Source organism: Pinus tabuliformis, chromosome 8, assembly GCF_031772625.1.
Source record: "Pinus tabuliformis cultivar Carrire ecotype Pingquan chromosome 8, CPIR1, whole genome shotgun sequence".
In the NCBI taxonomy this organism is placed as follows: Eukaryota; Viridiplantae; Streptophyta; class Pinopsida; order Pinales; family Pinaceae; genus Pinus; species Pinus tabuliformis.
The window spans coordinates 530070740-530092843 of record NC_142294.1 but is presented as its reverse complement, the minus strand read 5'-3'; the positions used below and the strand labels follow the sequence as shown (position 1 = coordinate 530092843).

General features: G+C 36.0%; 1 protein-coding gene across 1 annotated transcript; it reads right to left on the bottom strand.

Annotated features, from left to right (window-relative positions):
* Window positions 1-1976: 1976 nt before the first annotated feature.
* On the bottom strand, window positions 1977-17653 carry LOC149236493 (uncharacterized). The gene is made up of 4 exons (XM_089372409.1): window positions 16879-17653; window positions 5086-6175; window positions 4677-4970; window positions 1977-4535 (listed from the first exon to the last, which is right to left on the bottom strand). Exons 1-4 carry the CDS (start codon window positions 17406-17408, stop codon window positions 2352-2354), a joined length of 4098 nt encoding a protein of 1365 aa, XP_089228535.1. The 5' UTR covers window positions 17409-17653; the 3' UTR covers window positions 1977-2351.
* Window positions 17654-22104: the final 4451 nt, after the last annotated feature.

The following is a 22104-nucleotide window of genomic DNA, read 5'->3' as shown; positions in this document are numbered from 1 at the left end:
ATAAAACAAATAAAAATAAATAAATAAAAACAAAAACATATATATATTTATATATCCAAAGAAAAATAATAAATAAAACAGGGTCAACAATCAAATATGGGGCTTGGGCCCAAACAAATAACAAAAATACTAAAAGGAGTTAAAAATGAATAGGATGATAAAATACATAAAAAACACGAAGGATGAATAATAAGTCAACAACAAATACTATAAAAAGGATGCCAATCTCTACTCTCTACTTGACAAAAAAATAAAAATAAAAATAAATAAATTATTAGGAGGACAAGACAGGGACCCAACTTCTATTAATATTCCAACCATCATCTCTATTCAAATTATTGGCTCTTTTTTCAATTTCTAGGGCCTCTTTCAATTTACGATGATGGAAATGACTAACCTTAGCAACAACTTGGTCTTCAATGTAGATGTGATGCTTTGAGCGCGTCCTGCCGTGCTTGATGTCTGCTTTGAGCGCGTCCTGCCATGCTTGATGTCAGTAGCATGCTCACAAATCCTTTGATTAATCGAGCGATTAGTCTCACCAATGAAGGGAGTCCCACAAGAGCATGGGATAACATAAACACCCTTCATATTCTTGGGGTCCACTAGGTCTTTTAAAGATCTAAGGGCTCATGTGATTTCTACAGAAAGACTTTTTATAATTCATTATGGATCACAGAAACTTGAACACAAAAATTCTTGTAAATTTTTTAAATAAAATTTATTCATAAAAGTAATAATTAAATTTATTCATTAAAAAAAATCAAACATATAAAAAAGTTTTAATTTTATATTAAAAAAAAATTTAAACACTTCCAAAGAGTTAAAAGTAAATTAATTTCTTCCCGTATATTTTTAATAAATTTTAACATACATTTCTATTAAATGAATTTACATTAATTTAATATAAAACTCATTCAAAAAAATTTTATAATATCACTTTATATCTTTAAACCCTTAAAAAAAAGTTTAGTTCTCCAAATATATAATTCTTCCTCGATAATAATCTTTAATCAAAAACTTTGGTCTCCAAATATATAAACTATTATATTTTACAACTCCCTTGCTTTCTTCACTGAAATCTATTTCTCAGCTTTCGTCACTGCTTTCTTCATTGAAACCTTCTCCATCACTGGAATCTTCTAGCCATCCTTCTTCAATAAATCCTTCTCCCAGGCGTTGGCGCAGCTGCTCTACTATTCCCACATCCCATTGCAGTTTGGAACATTGAGACACATCAAGATACTCCAACGAACCCAAATGCTCAACATTGGGCACCATCTCTAAATTGGAACAACGGGCCAACCGAAGAGTTTGGAGGCTCGTTAAGTTGCCAATCGAGTCTGGGAGCCTTTGCAGAGCGGAGCACTCAGACAGGACAAGACTTCGGAGGCTTCTCAACTTCCCGACTGAGTATAGAAGCATATGCAGAGCGAGGAATTCGGACAGGGCAAGACTTTGGAGGCCTCTTAGATCCCAAACTGAGTGTGGGAGGGTATGCAGAGTGGAACACCTTCCCAGGTCCAGATGTTGGAGGCCTGCTAGGTTCCCAACCGAGAGTCCCGAAGCCTCTGCAGATAGGAGCACTCCGACAAGTTTAATAAATTTTATGTAATTTTATAAAATAAAATTTATTCGTAAAATAATAATTAAATTTATTAAAAAAAAATCAAACATATAAAAAATATTTTAATTTTATATTAAAAAAATATTTTTAACACTTCCAAAAAGTTAAAAGTTATTTAATTTCTTCCTGTGTTTTTTTAATAATCTTCAATGAATTTTAACATAAATTTATATTAAATGAATTTACATAAATTTAAGGTAAAAATCTCAATAAATTTGTGTTAAATGAATATTAAATTGATTCAAAGAGTTTTATAATAACACTTTATATCTTTAAACCTTTTCAAAAAAGTTTAGTTCTCCAAATAGATAATCCTTGATGCATAATAATCTTTAATGAAAAACTTAGGTCTGCAAATATATAATCCTTGATAAATTTCTTTAGTAATACACACTACACTGCACTGTTGCCACCAGACCACGATTGTCATTCGGAAAGTGCTGTTATATTTTACCACTCACTTTCTTCACTGGAGTCTGTTCCTCAGCTTTAGTCCCTCGGATACCCGCTTTCTTCATTGGAGTCTGGTCCCCAGCTTTCGTCCCTCGGATACCCTTTCTCAACTGGAGCCGTTTGCCGAGCTTTCATCACTGATATACCCGCTTTCTTCACTAGAGCCATTTGCCGAGCTTTCGTCATCGATATACCCACTTTCCTTATCCCACCCTTCTCCCCAGCTTGAGCTTTCGTCACCAATATACCCGATTTCTTCACTGAAGCATATTTACCGGCTTTCGTCACTGCTTTCTTCATTGAAACCTTCTCCAACATTGCTGCTTTCTTCAGTGAAACCTTCTCCATCACTGGAAACTCCTATTGACGACCATCTTTCTTGCGAACTTTCTTCAATAAAGCCCCCTTTTCCCAGGCGTTGGCGCAGCTGCTCTACTATTTCAGCATCCCATTGCAGTTTGGAACATTGAGTCACAACAAAATACTCCAACGAACCCAAATGCTCAACATTGGGCACCATCTCTAAATTGGAACAATCGGCCAAGTCAAGAGTTTGGAGGCTCGTTAAGTTGCCAATCGAGTCTGGGAGCCTTTGCAGAGCGGAGCACCCGGGCAAGTCAAGAGTTTTGAGGCTCGTTAAGTAGCCAATCGAGTCTGGGAGCCTTTGCAGAGCGGAGCAATTAGACAGGTCAAGTCTTCGGAGGCTTCTCAACTTCCAGACTGAGTCTGGAAGCATATGCAGAGCGGGGCATTCGGACAGGTCAAGACTTTGGAGGCCTCTTAGATCCCAAACTGACTGTAGGAGGGTATGCAGAGTGGAACACCCTCCCAAGCCCAGATCTTGGAGGCCCGCTAGGTTCCTAACCGAGTCCGGAAGCCGCTGCAGAGCGGAGCAGTCGCTCAAGTTGAGATGTTGGAGGCGTGCTAGGTTCCCGACCCAGTGGGGAAGCGTCTGCAGAGCGGAGCAGCTGCTCAAGTTGAGATGTTGGAGGCGTGCTAGGTTTCCAACCGAGTCGGGAAGCGTCTGCAGAGCGGAGCAGCTGCTCAAGTTGAGATGTTGGAGGCCTGCTAGGTTCCCGACCGAGTCGGGAAGGATCTGCAGAGCGGAGCAGCTGCTCAAGTTGAGATGTTGGAGGCCTGTTAGGTTCCCCACCGAGTCGGGAAGCATCTGCAGAGTGGAGCAGTAGCTCAAGTTGAGATGTTGGAGGCCTGCTAGGTTCCCAACTGAGTCCGGAAGCCACTGCAGAGCGGAGCACTCGCTCAAGTCGAGATATGGGAGGCCTGCTAGGTTCCCAACTGAGTCCGGAAGCCACTGCAGAGCGGAGCACTTGCTCAAGTCGAGATATGGGAGGCCTGCTAGGTTCCCAACCGAGTCCGGAAGCAGCTGCAGAGCGGAGCACCCTCTCAAGTCGAGATCTTGGAGGCCTGCTAGGTTCCCAACCGAGTCCGGAAGCCGCTGCAGAGCGGAGCACCAGGTCAAGTCGAGATGTTGGAGGCCTGTTAGGGACCCAACCGAGTCCGGAAGCCGCTGAAGAGAGCAGCAACCGCTCAACTCGAGATATTGGAGGCCTGCTAGCTTCCCAACCGAGTCCGGAAGCGTCTGCAGATTGCAGCAACCACCCAAGTACAGATGTTGGAGGCCTGCTAGGTTCCCAACCGAGTCCGGAAGCGTCTGCAGATTGCAGCAACTACCCAAGTACAGATGTTGGAGGCCTGCTAGGTTCCCAACCCAGTCCGGAACCCCCTGCAGAGCGTTGCAGTAGGTCAAGTTGAGATGCTGGAGGCTTGCTAAGTTCCCAACCGAGTCTGGAAGCGACTGCAAAGCGGAGCAGGAGCTCAAGTTGAGATGTTGGAGGCCTGCTAGATTCCCCACCGAGTCTGGGAGCGTCTGCAGAGCGGTGCACAAGCTCAAGTTGAGATGTTGGAGGCGTGCTAGGTTCCCCACCGAGTCTGGGAGCGTCTGCAGAGCGGTGCACAAGCTCAAGTCCAGATGTTGGAGGCGTTCTAGGTTCCCAACCGAGTCTGGGAGCGTCTGCAGAGCGCTGCACGCGCTCGAGTCCAGATGTTGGAGGCGTGCTAGGTTCCCAACCGAGTCTGGGAGCGTCTGCAGAGCGGAGCACCAGCTCAAGTCCAGATGTTGGAGGCGTGCTAGGTTCCCAACCGAGTCCGGAAGCCGCTGCAGAGCCTTGCACCAGCTCAAGTTGAGATGTTGGAGGCCCGCTAGGTTTCCAACCGAGTCGGGAAGTGTCTGCAGATTGTAGCAACTACCCAAGTCCAGATGTTGGAGGCCTGCTAGGTTCCCAGCCGAGTACGGAAGCGTCTGTAGATCGGAGCACTGCGACAAGTTGAGATGTTGGAGGCGTGCTAGGTTCCCAACCGAATCTGGCAAACTTTCAAGACGACGACCGGGACCATAGCAAGTGCGAATACACAATTCCCTCAGCTGCAGAGGTGCCTGCATTGTTCACATACATTATTAAAGTACGTCTAAGACTGTAAATGTCACAGGCAGTGTGTTAGAGGAAGACAATTCTTAAATGCAGTAAATTTTTACAATTTGAAGAAAAAACAAAAAATAGAAATTTAAGAAGAATACCTGAGATTCGTGTTGCCAGAGTGTTTTAAGACGTTTTCCCTTTATATGTAAAACTCTTAAATTCTTTGTTGGAATCCAGGAAGGGAAGGAGGACTCGGGACAGTTCAGCCAGTCTAAATATATTAGGTTTGGTAAATGGTGGCAAACATTCAATAGGCATTTAGGAAAATAACCTTCAGCCTTAAGCAACTGCAACCCGCTCATATTACTCAATAAACGAGTGCGAGCAGGCTCCGCAAGGTTTTCGAAAGATTGTTCAAACTCATTTCCATCTACCAGGCTAATTCCACGCACCTGAATTGTTCACTCAGAGCTGTTAGAAACAAGATTCATTCTTGCAAAGTTTTAAGAATTCAAAACTAACAGGACGCTAATTGGAAATCTGTCGAAAACACTTCAAAATACTTACAGGTAATTGGCCGGAAAGCTTATGAAAAAGGTTGGCAGTTGGGTTCCAAAGCCGAAGCTCACCATCAGGAGGTTCCTTCTCCGCCAGATATCTGCCCATGTCTCTGACATGGTCATGCATTCTCAGACGGTTTTCACTGTCCACTTGCACCAAACATCTGTTTTCCAGCTTCCAAAGGCCTAGCGTTCCTTCCCAGCCGGTTCTATTCAATATTCTAATGACTCTATCTCTTTTTTCTCCTCTGAAGAAGCAGGCAATGTCTAAGAATATCTTTTTCTCCTCCTCATCAAGACCGTCGTAGCTAATTCTTAGCCTGCCTTGTATATCATCAGGAAGCATGTTGGAGATTTTGCGAAATTGTGCTTCCCAATGATTTAAATCATTTTTTCCACGAAGAAGCGAGGCAAGCACTTTAATAGATAATGGTAATCCAAGGCAGGAATCCAAAAACTTGTTAACCACTATGTCAAATCCCGCAGTAGGATGATGCTGGCCGAATGCATGCGAGCAAAAGAGCTCTTTGGAGTGCCGTCGACTGAGGCCTTTCAGAATGTATATGGATGATTCTGGGATGTCTGAGCTTGTGAGAACATCCTTATTGCGAGATGTCACTAAAATTAAGCTACTGGTTTTAAGGGCATCCTTCGCTGGTAAAAGTAATGCCTCCAACTGCTGAATATGGTCCACATCATCTAAAATAATGAGACAATCAGAAGATGGAAGATACCTTCGGAGCTTTTCTTTGCCTTCATCAGTGCTGCGTATTTCCATTTCCTTTTGAGTTAAGTCCTTTAGAAGGTAGCTCTGCAAGGTAGTTAAAGTATTGTCTCTGATATCAAATAAAAAGCAACATCGCTTGTATTTTGATCTCTGATTGTTAAAGAACTCTTTTGCTAGGGTGGTTTTGCCAACCCCTCCAAGGCCCACAATTCCTATAACTCTAACCTTCCCATCTTCCTGCTGCAATGACATTGTGGTTTCAAAGTTTTCTAATTTTCCCTCCAAGCCTTTTGGATATTCTGACACATACAGTCTTCTTTTCACATTTTTCAGCACTCCTTCCACCACGTCTTCTAGGAGCTGCTCCATACTAAAACAGTGAAAGAAACCAAACATGAACAGTGGTTGAACATCAGACACTCGCTATGAAGTACAAGGGCAGAACTAAAGATCTCAAAAGAATAATAGACAGGAAAGAAGAATTTATTTTGAGTGATATTTAATCTAGATTTGGTTTCATCTTTATCATTAATCATAATTAGAAACAAATAAAGCTGCCTATATACATGCATCGGAAGTTTTAATCACATTTAACTATGAAATTTTTATGAATTTAATTTGCTTTTGCTCTAGGATATTTGTTTATTTGTTCATTATTTTTCCAAAGAGATTTTATTGATTTTTTTTTTTATAGGAGTGCTTATTGCTACCACGCAAACGAAATTCATCGTTAAGACTGGGATGATGGTGGACTTGTACTTTGACATAGAGTCTACCATATTTACCAGTTCATCGAGGCACCATTTTGAATACGCATAATTTTCCGAAAAAATCGCTATATTCACAGAGGATGTTCTAACGGCGCTTTCAAGTTGAGGGCTTACAGTATCTCCCGCGCGCAATTCCTGGTCATCTAAAAATACCCTCAAGTCATGTTTGCAAAGGCGATGGTAGAGATGGGTGGCCAAGGTTTTCTTGACATCGGGGCCCCTGTGATTGATGAAAACATCAAACACATAGTCGTTGTTGTTGACGCTATGTGAGGTGGAGGTGGATGTTGAGGAGGAAGCCATGGGATATAGAAATGAATAACAAAGAAGTAAAGATTAAAAGTGCGTTGCAGAGCCGGGAAATGCGCACTTAACCTCAATATTGTTGTCGTCCTCCTCGCCTTTATGGTCTCACTATTTCAGAGAAACCAGTATTATGCGCCTTTATCACTCTCAATATTCAGCCAATCTATTGAAAAATTCAGCACTGAGATCTGGTTGAATTCTGAACTTCTTATTTTCTTGAAGAAACTGAGTGAGGCCTTTTTGTTTAATGGATGGAAGGAAGGAAGTAATAATACATTAGTCTGAACGGGGGCAGCCAGGAGTCCTTGGCAATTTCCTGGCCACTGCTTTTTCGAGTCTGGGATGTGACGCATTGATCAAACGTAAAGCATTTAGCAGAAGTTCCGGGCAATTTCTCATTTATTTTCAAATCTTTACAAACCACATATACTGATGTATTGTGATTAAACATAAAGCATTTAACAGAAATTCTTAGGCAACTTCTTCCTGAATGCATTTTCAATTCTTCCCACTACCAGGTATGACGCATTGATTAGATATAAAGCATTTAGTCCAAGTTGTGACGCATTGATTAGATATAAAGCATTTAGTCCAAGTTGTGGGTAATTTTTAAATAATTAAATAGTTTTTTGATATCTACGAAGCTTGCCACCAACCATATATGGATGCATTGTTATTAAACATAAAGCATTTAGCGAATTTCCCGGGCAATTTCTGAGTCAATTTCTTGGATGCCACAATGGTCACAAGTTGTAAAGAAAGTGGTTTCATTTTCCTGGAAAAAGAAGACAGTCACACCGATTTGACGTATCTTGCCATCATGTATTTGTGCTATTTGGACATCAATGTTCACAAAAGCCATGTATTTTTATGTTCACAAAGTCATGGGATATTACGATGCCCAAATTTAGCAAATAGAATTTTAATGATATTTTTAAAATTGTTATTATACTTTTTAGTTATCAGTTTATATCAATGTTAATTTTAAATCTGTAAATATAAAGAGGAATCAAATCTAAATCAAATCTCTTTTCATTTTAAAAGATATTTATATTTTAATAGATTTGATCATTCTTAGCATTTAGTAGATCAAGAGTTAAGATGGATCTACCTCAGTTATTATTATTTATAATTTTAAATTCATTTTGAATGACAAGCTAGTGGTCCCAAAGAGGCAACCTCTCACTCCAACTAAATACTTGTCTTGGGTCTCTTAGTCATACAAAATCAATTTTGCTAAAATTTTAAAAGCTTAACCTACAAAACATTAAATTATATATATATATATATATATATAGATGGTTATTAATTAAATTTAAAAATACAGTTTTGAAAACTATTATTTAAATTTTTTTCAATCTGATATGCATATTATGATTAGATTCTTTATTTATTTATTTAAAAAAAAATTGTAACTTTATTAATAAAAACAAATATAACAAATTAAATTTAGTTCTTATTTTTTATTAATATTTTTAGCTTCTTTTAATTTTATTTTTTTTTTTTCTTCTTCTTAAAACCCTAATTTTCATTCATTTATAAAACGATTCAAAATTACATTATGCATATACACCTTTAAGCCTATTTCAAGAAAAAGTTTTGAGTTCCTGTACTTTGAGCTAGCATGCTTCTTCTTAATACATTTTTCTTTATTTTAGAAATTTCAGAAAAAGCTATATAAATAATATTACTACAAAAATTGATAAAAATAATTTTTTCCACCCTTATTTGAAAAAACTGCATATGGATGGTAAGATTCAATGCATCTTTTATGTGAAGTGTTTATACAAAAAAAATAAGACCTTTTAGCCTATATTATTTGTTTTATGTATAAACTGTGATAATGATAGTACTCATAGGAGGAATATTCACACTACTAGATATGCGAAAGTCTTGATCCATAATCAAACTTTATTTTGAAAACTGTGAAACACTTAACATCATTACTTTAAAAATTTATCCATTTAAAACCACTACAATATCTAATCCATATTAAACTGTGAAACACTTAACATCATTACTTTAAAAATTTATCCCAAATCTAAAACAATTTAATTTATTTTACCAAATTTTGGTTCAACAAATCGTGATTAATGCTTCTCACCTTACAATGCAAATGTTGGTAGAGGGCAGCTTGTAAAATAATATCAGGCAATGTTAATGGAAAGAATTTGGTAAGAGTTATAGGAAACTGGGTTAACATGGCGCATGGCTTTTTTCTTGAGTTTGAAGAGGTTTCCATTTACATAGATCAAGTTTGTCTCACAAAATATTTAAAGAAAATTTGTAGTATAAAATAATTTGATTTCCTCATTGTTTTTTGGATGATTTTTGAGCTTTATGTTTGAATAATCTAGTTTAGGAGATCTTATTGATATAATAAACAACAAATATAATAGTGTAGAAAAAAATAGATAAACAATATCATTTCAAAATTATAAAATTTTATAATAATTTCATAAGGTAAACAAATTATATATAGGATTAAAAAAAAAAAAATCATTGTATTTTGAGGAATTTTAAAGGCACTAATTATTTTTATTGGAAAATTTGTTGGACTTTTATGCTTTTAAATAGGCTACATTAAAGAAGAGTACTATGGGAAAAACCATAAATTTTCAGAGAATTCAATAGTTTAATTTAATATTATAAATTTTATGTGTTAAAATTATAATTATTAATTTTATTTTTTTATTTGTATACTTCTAATTATGCATTGATTTGAGTTTTTTATTATTTTATTTTATTTTTATTTGTCTACAATTTGACCAAGTCAAAATATTTACAAGATGATATTACAACATCTAATCTATACTAAGTTGAAATGTGCTTCTAGATATATTACATAATAATAATAATTTAAAATTATAATCCATTTAAATAATTTGTTAAATAAATAATTTTATTTTAAAATAAAATTATATATATATATATATATATATATATATATATATATAATTATTAAAAAAGGGACATTTTAAATTATTAAAAAAATACATTTTTTTTTAAATTAAACTATATTTTAAAAACTAACTCATACAATAAACTTAACGACTTTACCAATAAAGTGTAAACTTATATTCTCAATTAACCAAGAGAACCTTTATTCCTATTTAAAGCCAAAGTGGTTCCCAAACCAATTGCCTTTGGTGAGACTTTTTGGAAGCTTTTCCACTAGTTTTTTCCGGTCTAATTTCTCTAAAATCCGGCACGAATTTATTGAAATCACAAGCTTGATGGGTAACAACTGCACAATCTAAGTGTCCTAAAGGTTTTTTAGGGTGTTGAATCCATATATATAGTCAAAAAACCATTTTAAATAACACAAATAAAAAAATCACAAGTTTGATGGGTAACAACTGCACAATCTAAGTGCCCTATGGGTTTTTTAGGGTGTTGAATCCGTATATACAATCAAAAAACCAGTTTAAATAACAGAAATCAAGATTTCACCTCAAAACTTTCCGCCAGATTCCAACACTAGAAAGTCCAAAAAGTCACACTAAAAACAACTTCATTTCCAAGTCCTTTCCTGTATATCAAGCTAGTATTTTAATCACCCACTTTTCGAAGATAAACATCATCTATGTTTTTCACCCAATTTTCGAAGATAAAATTCATATATGTTTTCATGTACATTACAATTATGATGCCTTTGATGTATGTTACAATTGAAATTTATGGTGGTGTTTCATATATAGGTTTGGGCATTAACCTTTTGTAAATGAGATGACTAACAAGTTTGGAGAAAATTGACATTGTAGTTATAAAGTAATTTATTAATTTCGTTTTATATTTTGACAATGCAGTGGTAATGTAATTAATTTTCTTAAAAATTAATTAAAGAGGTAGATTTGTATAAAGAAATGATGCATTGAAATTTTACAAGGAAATGATTGTATTAGTATGAAGAATTGAATGCATTGTATGTGGAGTATGTTTAGGAGTTATAGAGGTTTTCAAACATGATCAAATGGAAGGAAATTGATGGATCATCTATTATATTCATGAAATTATAAGTGAGAATGGATGTTTCTTGGTATGATTTTGTAAAAATATAATCAATGATGTTGTTGCAAGCTAGTTGGTTCAATGTCCAAGCCATAAAATCTAACATGAATGAAATATTACTAGCATAAGTCAAAGACACCACATAAAAAATGCAACCTAAATTGGAGCAAATGTTGAGATTGAGGAGGATTGACGATAATGCAGGAAAAGTTGTTGTTTGGTATGTAAACCAAAGATGTCGCATTAAGGAGGAACAACACTACTCACTCTAAAAATTTAAAGAAAAGTTGAGACCCTTGTTAGGGTAGAAACATTTGTCGATAAATGTGAGTTGAGCTAGATAAAGTGACACCCTAAAAAAACAAAATACACATAAAATCAACTCGACCCAATTAGATTGTTGCATAGTTCTATGAAATAAGAGAATGTCGCAACAACCACTTAAACTAGTACTGGAAAAAGTTACATAGATGATGCTACAAGAACTTCTAGATGGTTTGCTTGGTGGTATGGATGTCAAATAGAGTTATTTCAGTATAAACACAAGTTGAAGTTGTTATTCCCTTTAAGAGTCTTCATGATCTTCAAAAAGGAGAACTAAGTCATCAAGTCATCTTGATTGTGAAATGGATATTATTATACAATCGAAGAAAAAAAGAGAGCCCATGTATGAAGTTGGCATCAATTAAAATAATTTGGATAAAGCACAACTCTTATACTTCTTATAAGATTTTTACATGTGTTATCTTAAATTATTATATTTTAACTTAGAACTTTTATATGGACATTGTTTCATCCCTTGAACTTAATTGAATTTTAAATGTGATTGATCGTGTAGTTTTTCAATGTTATTTTTTACTTGTTAGTGTTATAGCTTCTTTCTACCCATTTGTTTTTGTCTTGAAATCATTCCATGTTCTAGGCTTTTTTTAATGCAGAAATGCTAATTTTTGTTGTATTATCAACCCATTATTTCTTGTTTTTATCCATTTGTTTTATTATGTATTGAAATCATTCAATGTTCTAGGCATTGTTTTTTATGCATCAATGTTGATTTTTGTTGTTATTGGACACCTAATCCTCTAAGGGTTGTGTGGAAGTTGAACGGCCAAAGGGAGTCCAAGAGACCGCTTGGAATATGAATCCAAGGGTCACACCATGTACTATAAATGTATATCATGTTGTTGGGAACGGGACCCCCCAAGGACAGTTTTGGGTCTAAAATCCCATGTTTTGGGTCAATTGTGTAATAAAGTTGTAAAGTCTCTGCATTTTGCGGTCGCGGAGCGCAAAGGTGTCAAGAGTCATAAAGGGTTGTCTGCCCTTATGTTGTAAAGTGTAAAGTCGGCTGTAAAGATCCACCCATGGCCCGCGGACCATGGGATGGTATAAAAAGGAGCTAAGTAAGTAAGCTCTAAGTATTTTAGTTGTAGTTTCAAGAATGAAGTGAAGAGTCTTGGTAGAGAAGTCTAAGTGTTCAGGTCTTAGCGTAGGTAGAGGCTCTGTAGCTAAGTGCACAGAGGGCTAGGGTGGAAGTCTGCAGCTGAGTGCGCGGACCCCTACAGCTGTGTGCGCAAGGCAAATAGAATCTATAATAATCTGAAGATATCAATAAAGAGAAGTATTTTGCAAATTCTTTGTATTTATTTCCTGTTAATGCATCTGGTTATATTGCGTTTTGGGTTTCATTTACAATGTTTATGTGATGCGCGAATGTATGTGATTATATTAGTTAATTGAATGCAAGTAAGAATATTAGTGTACACAGCGCTAACTGTGACTGTTTAGTAAGATAAGTAAAACACATAAGATAACTTGGGAACTTGTACAATACGTTGTCATAGCAGCACGAAAGTACCTGGACTACATGTTAAGGCTGCACGAAGGTCAATCATACACCTTCGCGGGGGTACTGAAGGACAAAATAAAGGGCTAGACTGACATAGCCCTAAAGCTTAGTGACCTACGCAAAAGTAGGAACAGAGGGTATAACCCGATATCACGACCATCTCAGGGTGCAGAAACTTGGTTCCAACATCTCCCCATACTGCTTCGGGTGAGACTTCGATCTGCGCTCCGCGAGCTGATGCCGAAAGGGCCAGTAGTGTAGGGATTTGTTTGGCTAACTAACGCTGAACTTGGGTCAGGCCCCACACAGCCAACAAATGGTTCCGTTACCGGGACCGGAATCTGCATAAGATATGTGTGATGTCGTATCACTAGAACCCAAATAAGAAAGAGATCGAAGACTGGTTGGACAGGAAGATCCACGAATTCGCAACGCAAGAGAATAGAAATCCATGGTTGGCAAAGGAACAGTGGCTGCATAGATACCTATATACAAAAATTCACGAGATCTTTTTCTGTTCCTTTCAAGTTGAGTTATACGAGTGGATCGCGAAGCTAGCGGATAGCCAAGGGAGGTGGAGACTTGACGGTCCTATTGTCTGGACCCCGTAGTTGGTACAGAGACTGGAAGCCTCTGAGGATAAGATCTCCCATGCTGTTGATCATTGGCTCGATCACATCATAGGAGGATTTGTGACTGAATTCGTGGTCGATACCTCAGTTGGTTACAGCAAGGCAGAGTGACACTTTTTCAAAGGTTCGCGAGGTAAGTACTTGAAGTCTTTGAATACCTGGATTAAGATGTTATTGTGCGAAAAATGGGTTATGCAGGTACCTTGATGTTCAGAGCTACACGAAGTGGAAAGACTTACAAAAACGAAGGAAGAAAGGGTCTTGAGTATAGCCCACTGATTTCACCTCCATTGGGTGACGAAGAGGGAGTAACACAGGCTTCTCCGCGAAGTGCAATTCAGTTAATAAGACAGGGATTCCTGCGACTGCAACCTCCACCCATGCCACCTCCATCTTCTCCACCATCACCTGCGACTTCACCCATACCACCACCACTTCCACCACAGTTCAACATGGAAAATTCAGTGAAGTTTCCTTTGTTTAAAGGCTTGGGAAATGAGAACCCATATCAGTTTTGGTTCGTCGTGAACGTTGTATGGGAAGCTCAGGGTGTCACAGATGATCTCATGAAGAAGGAAACATTGGTTAGTGCTTTGCAGGATCACGCGCTAACTTGGTACATCAAGTACTCTAATGATAACCCAAACGCTGGAGTGGGAGACATCTAGACCGCGTTGAATAAAGAATTCAGTAGGCCTAAATCTGAGGCACAGTCAATTGTGGGGTTCAAGGAAATCGCAATGAAACCAGGCGAGACACCTTGGGAATTGGATCAAAGGTTGAAGTGAAAAATCCACGAAGCCAATATGAACTTAGCAGATGGACAGCACCGCAGATGGTTCGTGGCTTTGCTCCTGCCACACTTAAGGGTTGCAATATCACAACAAAAGATTACGACTCAGGCAGAGGCCTTGGAGATTGCAATGAGACTGCATGAAACACCGATGCAAGATCCGAATCCGAGGGTTCAGTAGATCCATGCACTGTTGCAAAATATTTTCCTTGAAATGAAAAGTTTGAAGCAGGACAGAATAGTTCGACCGGAGGTGTGCAAAGAGGTATGGTGCCTGAAATGTAAAAGTTAGGGGCATGACAAAGACCACTACCTAGTCTTTGCGAACTATATTGCAGGAGGAGGACCGATGCCTTTGAGGCTGGAAGCCCAAGCAGGACCAAGCGCGGGGCCTACGTTGTGGTGCGTTGTATATCAGGTAGTAGGAAAACATGCGACGGATAACTGTCATTTGCTGCAGAAGTTTGTACAAACACCGCAACAACTATTCTGCAACTTTTGCAGGTCAGTAGGGCATGATGAGCGCAACTGCAGAATTTATGAATTGATGATGGATAAAACACCTGCCTATAGGGTTTAGGCATAAATTCGGCTCCCTGACCAGAATGTTGGGATGACGCGAACAAGATTTTAGGGGCACGGACGAGGCCGAGGCGGAGGAGGACCTAGCAGAGGTCGGGGACAGCTGATCTGTTACCACTGTGGAGGACCAGGACATTATGCCCATTAATGCACTAACCTAACGTGATTATCGTGTAAATATTGTAGTCAGTTTGATCATGAGACAAAAGATTGTCCTACGCTGATAGCAAGGATACGTGACAAAGGGGTGCTACCACCTCAACTTACTCAAAACTTGCAGAAGATGAGGGCTGAACCTCACGAGGAGGATCTGAATGTGAATAGAGTGCTCCGAAGTGGAATTGCAACGGGCGATGATAAGGGGAAATAACCCAAACACAACACATGGGTTCGCAAAACTCTACCAAAGGACACTAAATTTTATTTGGAGTACGCACTGAAACGTTCATGGAAGCAAAAAAGAGCTTTGTCAAAGCCTCCACCTCAAGGAGCAAGGATAAGCCTGATCAAGAAATGGATCCTTCTATACTTACGACCTTTCTAGAAACTTGCATGAAACTGCTGCACAATAGCAAGGTTGTGAAGGGATTAGAGAAGCTTATAAATAGATGGGCCAGAAATAGCATGTTGGAGATTTTGCTAAATTGTGCTTCCCAATGATTTAAATCATTTTTTTCCATAAAGAAGCGAGGAAAGCACTTTAATAGATAATGGTAATCCAAGGGAGGAATCCAAAAACTTGTTAACCACTATGTCAAATCCCGTAGTAGGATGATTCTGGCCGAATGCATGCGAGCAAAAGAGCTCTTGGGAGTGTCGTCGATTGAGGCTTTTCAGAATGTATATGGATGATTCTGGATGTCTGAGCTTGTGAGAACATCCTTATTGTGAGATATCACTAAAATTAAGCTACTGCTTTTAAGGGCATCTTTCGCTAGATAAAGTAATGCTTGCAGCTGCTCAATATTATCTACATCATCTAAAATAATGAGACAATCAGAAGATGGGAGAAGCCTTCGGAGCTTTCCTTTACCTTCATTAATGCTGCGTATTTCCTCGTCCTTCTTCTGGGTTAAGTCCTTTAGAAGGTATTTCTGCAAGGTAGTTAAAGGATTGTCTCTGATATCTTCTAAAATGCAAAATCGCTTGTATTTTGATCTTTGAATATTAAAGAACTCTTTCGCTAGGGTGGTTTTGCCAACCCCTCCAAGGCCCACAATTCCGGTAACTATAACCTTCCCAACGTCCTGCTGCAATGGCATTGTGGTTTCAAAATCTTTTAATTTTTCTTGCAAGCCTGTTGGATATTCTGACACATGCAGCGTTATTTTAACTTTTTCCAGCACTGCTTCCACGACGTCTTCGAGGAGCTGTTCTTCTTTGAATACGAAGGGAAGGTTGCAGAGTTCAAAGACCGCCTTAAGGCACTGCAAGACACCTGTCTTCCCACTTAAACAATAAAAGAAACCAAATATAAACAGTGATTTAGCGAAGGATAGTCACATTCAACGAAAAGGGCAGAGCTAAAAATCTGAAAAAAGAAAATGCAAGCACTAGGGAGGCATGAACGGAAAGAAGAAATTATAAACAGTCGAATTTACGTCATTAGCCCTAATTAGAAATAAATGAGGCCCATATATCCATGGGCCATCTGCAACCCTTAAAAGTTTTAATCACGAACTGTCCCGATTTCCTCTCCCTTCATAAAGTTTTTGTTCCACAGTAGGGCATAGAAGACTAGTAACTAATTGAGCCAGAAGCTATGCGATTTTGGCCTTTCAGGTTATCAGTATCCTACCATACTTTCGCTACCATTGTACTTCAACTGCTCTAAGAAAAAAGAGATTTTTATTGATCTTATTATAGAAGTGCTTATTGCCACCACGTAAACGAAAATCATCTTCACCGCTCTCGTTTCCTTTTCAAAATGAAATACAAACCAATAATAATAAATGGCTACACATGGTGTTATCTATCTAATAATTCAACGAATTAAATGCTAAGATGTACATGGACCCTTTTCAAAATGAAATACAAACCAATAATAATAAATGGCTACACATGGTGTTATCTATCTAATAATTCAACGAATCAAGTTCTAAGATGTACATGGACGGTTGCTGTTCTCACCTGTTATACTTCTCTCCGTCAAAACCTGTTATATCTGCAACTGCAGACAGAGCAGTCTTCCATTTCTCAAGTTCTTCAGAGCGGTATCGTCGTTGACCATCCAGATTTGTTTTCTCTTGAAGTTTGCGTAGGTCTTGAGCGTACACTCCCTTTCCGCCCCCCACCCATCGTAGGTCTGAAGGCTTGACACCGTCGCAGAAGAGCGGGATGATGGTGGACTTATAGTCTGACATACACTCCACCATCAGTACAAGCTCATCAAGGCACCATGTTGAATATGCATAATTCCGAGAAAAAATTGCAATATTCACAGAGGATGTTCTAATGGCGCTTTTAATTTGAGGGGTCAGATTCTCTCCCACGCGCAATTCCGGCTCATCCAGGAATACCTCCAAGCCATGTATGCGAAGGCGTTTGTACAGATTGGTGGCAAAGGTTCTTTTGACGTCGGGACCCCTATGATTTATAAAAATATCAAATTTATAGTCGTTGTTGATGCTATGTGAGGTGGATGTTGAGGAGGAAGCCATGGGATATTATAGAAATGAATAACAATGAAGTAAAGATGAAGATGCGTTGCAGAGCCGGGAAATGCGTACTTAACCTCAATAGTGTTGTCGTTCTTCTCGATAGTGTTGTCTCACTATTTCAGAGTAACCAGTATTATGCGCCTTAATCACTCTCAATATTCGGCCAATATTCAGCCAATCTATTGAAAAATTGAGCACTGAAATCTGGTTGATTTCTGAACTTCTTGTTTTCTTGAAGAAACTGAGTCGTGAGGCCTTTTCTCTTACTATTAATACCTTTTTTTGTTTAATGGATGGAAGGAAGTAATAATACATTAGTTTGAACGGGGCAGCGAGGAGTCCTTGGCAATTTCCTGGTCACTGCTTTTTCGTGTCTTGGATGTGACACATTGATTAGACCTAAAGCATTTAGCAGAAGTTCCGGGCAATTTCTCCCTATTTATTTTCAAAACTTTACCAACCACATACCACTGATGTGTTGTGATTAAACATAAAGCATTTAGCAGAAATTCTTAGGCAACTTCTTCCCGAATGCATTTTCAATTCTTCCCACTACCAGGTATGACGCATTGATTAGATATAAAGCATTTAGTCCAAGTTGTGGGCCATTTTTAAATAATTAAATAAATTTTTGAGACTGCCACCGCCCAGATATCTACGAATCTTGCCACCAACCATATAGGGATGCATTGTGATTAAACATAAAGTATTGAGCAAATTACCAACCATATAGGGATGCATTGTGATAAACATAAAGTATTGAGCCAATTTCCTGGGCAATTTCTTAGTCAATTGCAGTTTCAAATCCTGTCACTACCAGGTATCGCATTGATTACATAAGGCATTAAATAGAAATATTTTAGGAAATTTCGTGGTCAATACATTGATGCATTGTGATTAAACAAAGCATTTAGCCGAATTTGTTAGGCAATTTCTTAGTCAGTGCATTTTCAAATCCTGCCACCACCAGCCCCCATGTATCACATTGATTAGACCTAAGCATTAAGTCGAATTTCTTAGTAATTTCCATGTCACTCCATTAATGTAATGATAGTTTCATGTTCTTGGATGCCACAAGTGGTTACAAGTGGTAAAGAAAGTGGTTTCATTTTCCTGGAAAAAGAAGACAGTCACACCGATTTGACCTATGTTGTCATCATGTATTTGTGATTTGTGGTATGTGGACATACTTTTATGTTCACGAAAGTCATTGGATATTAAGATGATATATTCCTATGTTCACAAAGTCATTGGATATTACGATGTGAAAATTCAGCAAATAAAATTTTATTGATAATTTTAAAAACTGTTATTATATTATTAGTTATTAGTTCATTTTGATGTTATTTTTAAATCTGTAAGTGTATGGAAGAATCAAATCTAAATCAAATATTTTTTCATTTCAAAAGAGATTTGCATCTCAATAGATTTGATCTTTCTTAACATTTAGTAGATCAAAAGTTAAAATAGATCTAGACTAGTTGTTATTATTTATAATTTTAAATTCACCTTGAATGACAAGCTAATAGTCCCTAAAGGGGTAACCTCTCACTCCAACTAAATACTAGCAGGTCTTGGGCCTCTTAATCATACAAAATAAATTTTGTTAAGAATTTAACTTCTTAATATACATAACATTAAATTATATATATGTGTGTGTGAGAGAGAAAAGTATTAAATTTGTATATGGTTATTAATTAAATTTAAAAATAAAGTTTTGAAAATTATTATTTAAATTGTTTTCAATCTAATATGCATATTATGATTAAATTCTTTATTTATTTATTTAAAAGAATTGTAATTTTATTAATAAAAACAAATATAACAAATTAAATTTAGCTCTCTTTTTTTATTATTATTATTAGCTTCTTTTAATTTTTCTTCTTTTTTTTCTTCTTAAAACCTTAATTTTCATTCATTTATAAAATGATTCAAAATTACATTATGCATATACACCCTTAAGCCTATTTCAAGAGAAAGTTTTGAGTGCCTGTACTTTGAGCTAGCATGCTTCTTCTTAATACATTTTTCCTACTTTACCTTAGAATTTTCAGAAAAAGCTATATAGATAATATTACTACAAAAATTCATGAAAAAATATTTGTTTTCATCCTTATTAGAAAAAACTTCATATGGATAGTAAGCTTCAATGCATCTTTTATGTGGTCCTTTTAACTTGTATTATTTGTTCTATTTATAAACTGTGATAATGATAATACTCATAGGAGGAATATTCACACTACTTTTGGATATGCCAAAGGTCTTGATCCATAATCAAACTTGATTTTGAAAGCCTACAACCAACCCATTTAACTCTCTATTTAACTTTTATAATTTAACTAACATTATATTTTAATATTTCATAATAATATCTCCCCATAATAAATTGATATTAATTTATTAATTTTTTCTATTTAATATTGCTTGATTTAACTTATCTGAACCACTACAATATCTTATCCATATTAGACTGTGAAACACTCAACATAATTACCTTAAAAATTTATCACAAAACTAAAACAATTTTCTTTTACCAAATTTTGATTCAACAAATCGTGATTAATGCTCCTCACCTTACAATAAGGGCAGCTTGTAAAATAATATCAGCAAACGTTAATGGAAATAATTTGGTAAGAGGAAACTCGCTTAACATGGCGAATGACTTTTTTCTTGAGTTCGAAGAGGTTTCCATTTATACCAATCAAGCTTGTCTCAGAAGAAAGAGAATTTGCAATATAAAACAATCTGTTTTTCATGAGATCTTAGCACACTCCATAGAAAAATGTCATCTCTACCGTAGCCACTGATATAATAGACCACCAATATAATACTGTGGAAAAATATAATAGACAACAAATATAATAGCGTGGAAAAAAATAGATAAACAATATCATTTTGAAATTATAAAATTTTATAATAATTTCATAATGTAAACGAAATCATATATTAGATTTTAAAGAAAATAAAGAAAATTATTACATTTAGAGGAATTTTAAAGACTCTAATTATTAATCAGAAATAGTCCTGATGATGAATCCTTGTTGGGATTTGAAAAGTTGACAGAATATGGTTATTACTGTGGGTTCTCGGGTAACTAAATCAAAGGATATAAATCACACATGTCTAAAAATTATTGAAAAATTATTATGAGAAATAGTCCTGATGATGAATCCTTGTTGGGATTTGAAAAGTTGACAGAATATGGTTATTACTGTGGGTTCTCGGGTAACTAACTCAAAGGATATAAATCACACATGTCTAAAAATTATTGAAAAATTATTAGATTTTTTTGCTTTTAAAAAGCTACATTAAAGAAGAATACTACGAGAAAAGCCATAAAATTTCAAAGAATTCAACAATTTAATTTAACATTAATTAATAAATTTTATGTGTTAAAATTAAAATTATTAATTTTTTTTATACTTTTAACTATTCGTTGATTTGACTTTTTTATTATTTTATTTTATTTTATTTTTCTATAATTTGACCAAGTCAAAATATTTATAAGACATGATATTACAACATCTAAGCTATACTTAGTTGAAATGAGCTTCTAAATATAATACATAATAATAATAATTTAAAATTATAATCAATTTAAATAATTTGCTAAATAAATAATTTTATTTGAAAATAATATATATATTATTTAAAAAAATAATCACATTTTAAATTATTAAAAAATCATATTATTAAAAAAAATACATTTTCTTTAAATTAAATCGTATTTTAAAAACTAACTCATACAATAAACTTAACGACTTTACTAATAAAGGGTAAACTTCTATTCTCAATTAACCAAGAGAACCTTTATTCGTATTTAAAGCCAAAGTGGTTCCCAAGCGAGTTGTCTTTAGTGAGATTTTTTGGAAGCTTTTCCAGTAGGTTTTTCCCATCTAATTTCTCTAAAATCTGGTAGGAATTTATTGAAATCATAAGTTTAATGGGTAACCCCTGCACAATCGATGTGCCCTAAGGGTTTTTCAGGGTGCTAAATCCATATATACAGTCAAAAAACCAGTTTAAATAACACAAATCAAGATTTCACCTCAAATTTTTCCGCCAGATTCCAACACCGGAAAGTCCAAAAAGTCGCACTAAAAACAACTTCGTTTCCAAGTCCTTTCTTGTATGTCAAGCGGGTATTTTAATCACCCACTTTTCGAGGATAAACATCATATATGTTTTTCACTCAATCTTCAAGGATAAACCTTCATATATGTTTTTGAGGATTATATATATGTGTGTGAGTGCGCGCGTACGCGCTTCTCCTATAATGCTTTTGATGTATGTTACAATTGAAATAATATATATGTGTGTGTGTTTTTTTTGTCTTTTGATGCTTTTGATTGTAGCTTAAATGAGATGACTAACAAGTTTGGAGAAAATTGACATTATAGTTATAATGTAATTTATTAATTTCATTCTATATTTTGACAATGTAGTTGTAATGTAATTTATTTTCTGAAAAATTAATTAAAGAGGTAGATTTGTATAAAGAAATGATTCATTGAAAATTTTACAAGGAAATGATTGTATTAGTATGAAGAATTGAATGCATTGTATGTGGAGTATGTTTTGGAGTTATAGAGGTTTTCAAACATGATCAAATGGAAGGAAATTGATGGATCATCTATTATATTCATGAAATTACAAGTGAGAAAGGATGTTTCTTGGTATGATTTTGTAAAAATAT

Bases quoted from the DNA above. Each gene is read 5' to 3' on its own strand.
- LOC149236493 (XM_089372409.1), bottom strand. From the start codon at position 17,408: ATGGCTTCCTCCTCAACATCCACCTCACATAGCATCAACAACGACTAT. The intron at 6,176-16,878 runs GTGAGAACAGCA...TCACTGTTTTAG, and splicing joins GACGGAGAGAAGTATAACAG to TATGGAGCAGCTCCTAGAAG. The intron at 4,536-4,676 runs GTATTCTTCTTA...TGAACAATGCAG, and splicing joins TCTGGCAACACGAATCTCAG to GCACCTCTGCAGCTGAGGGA.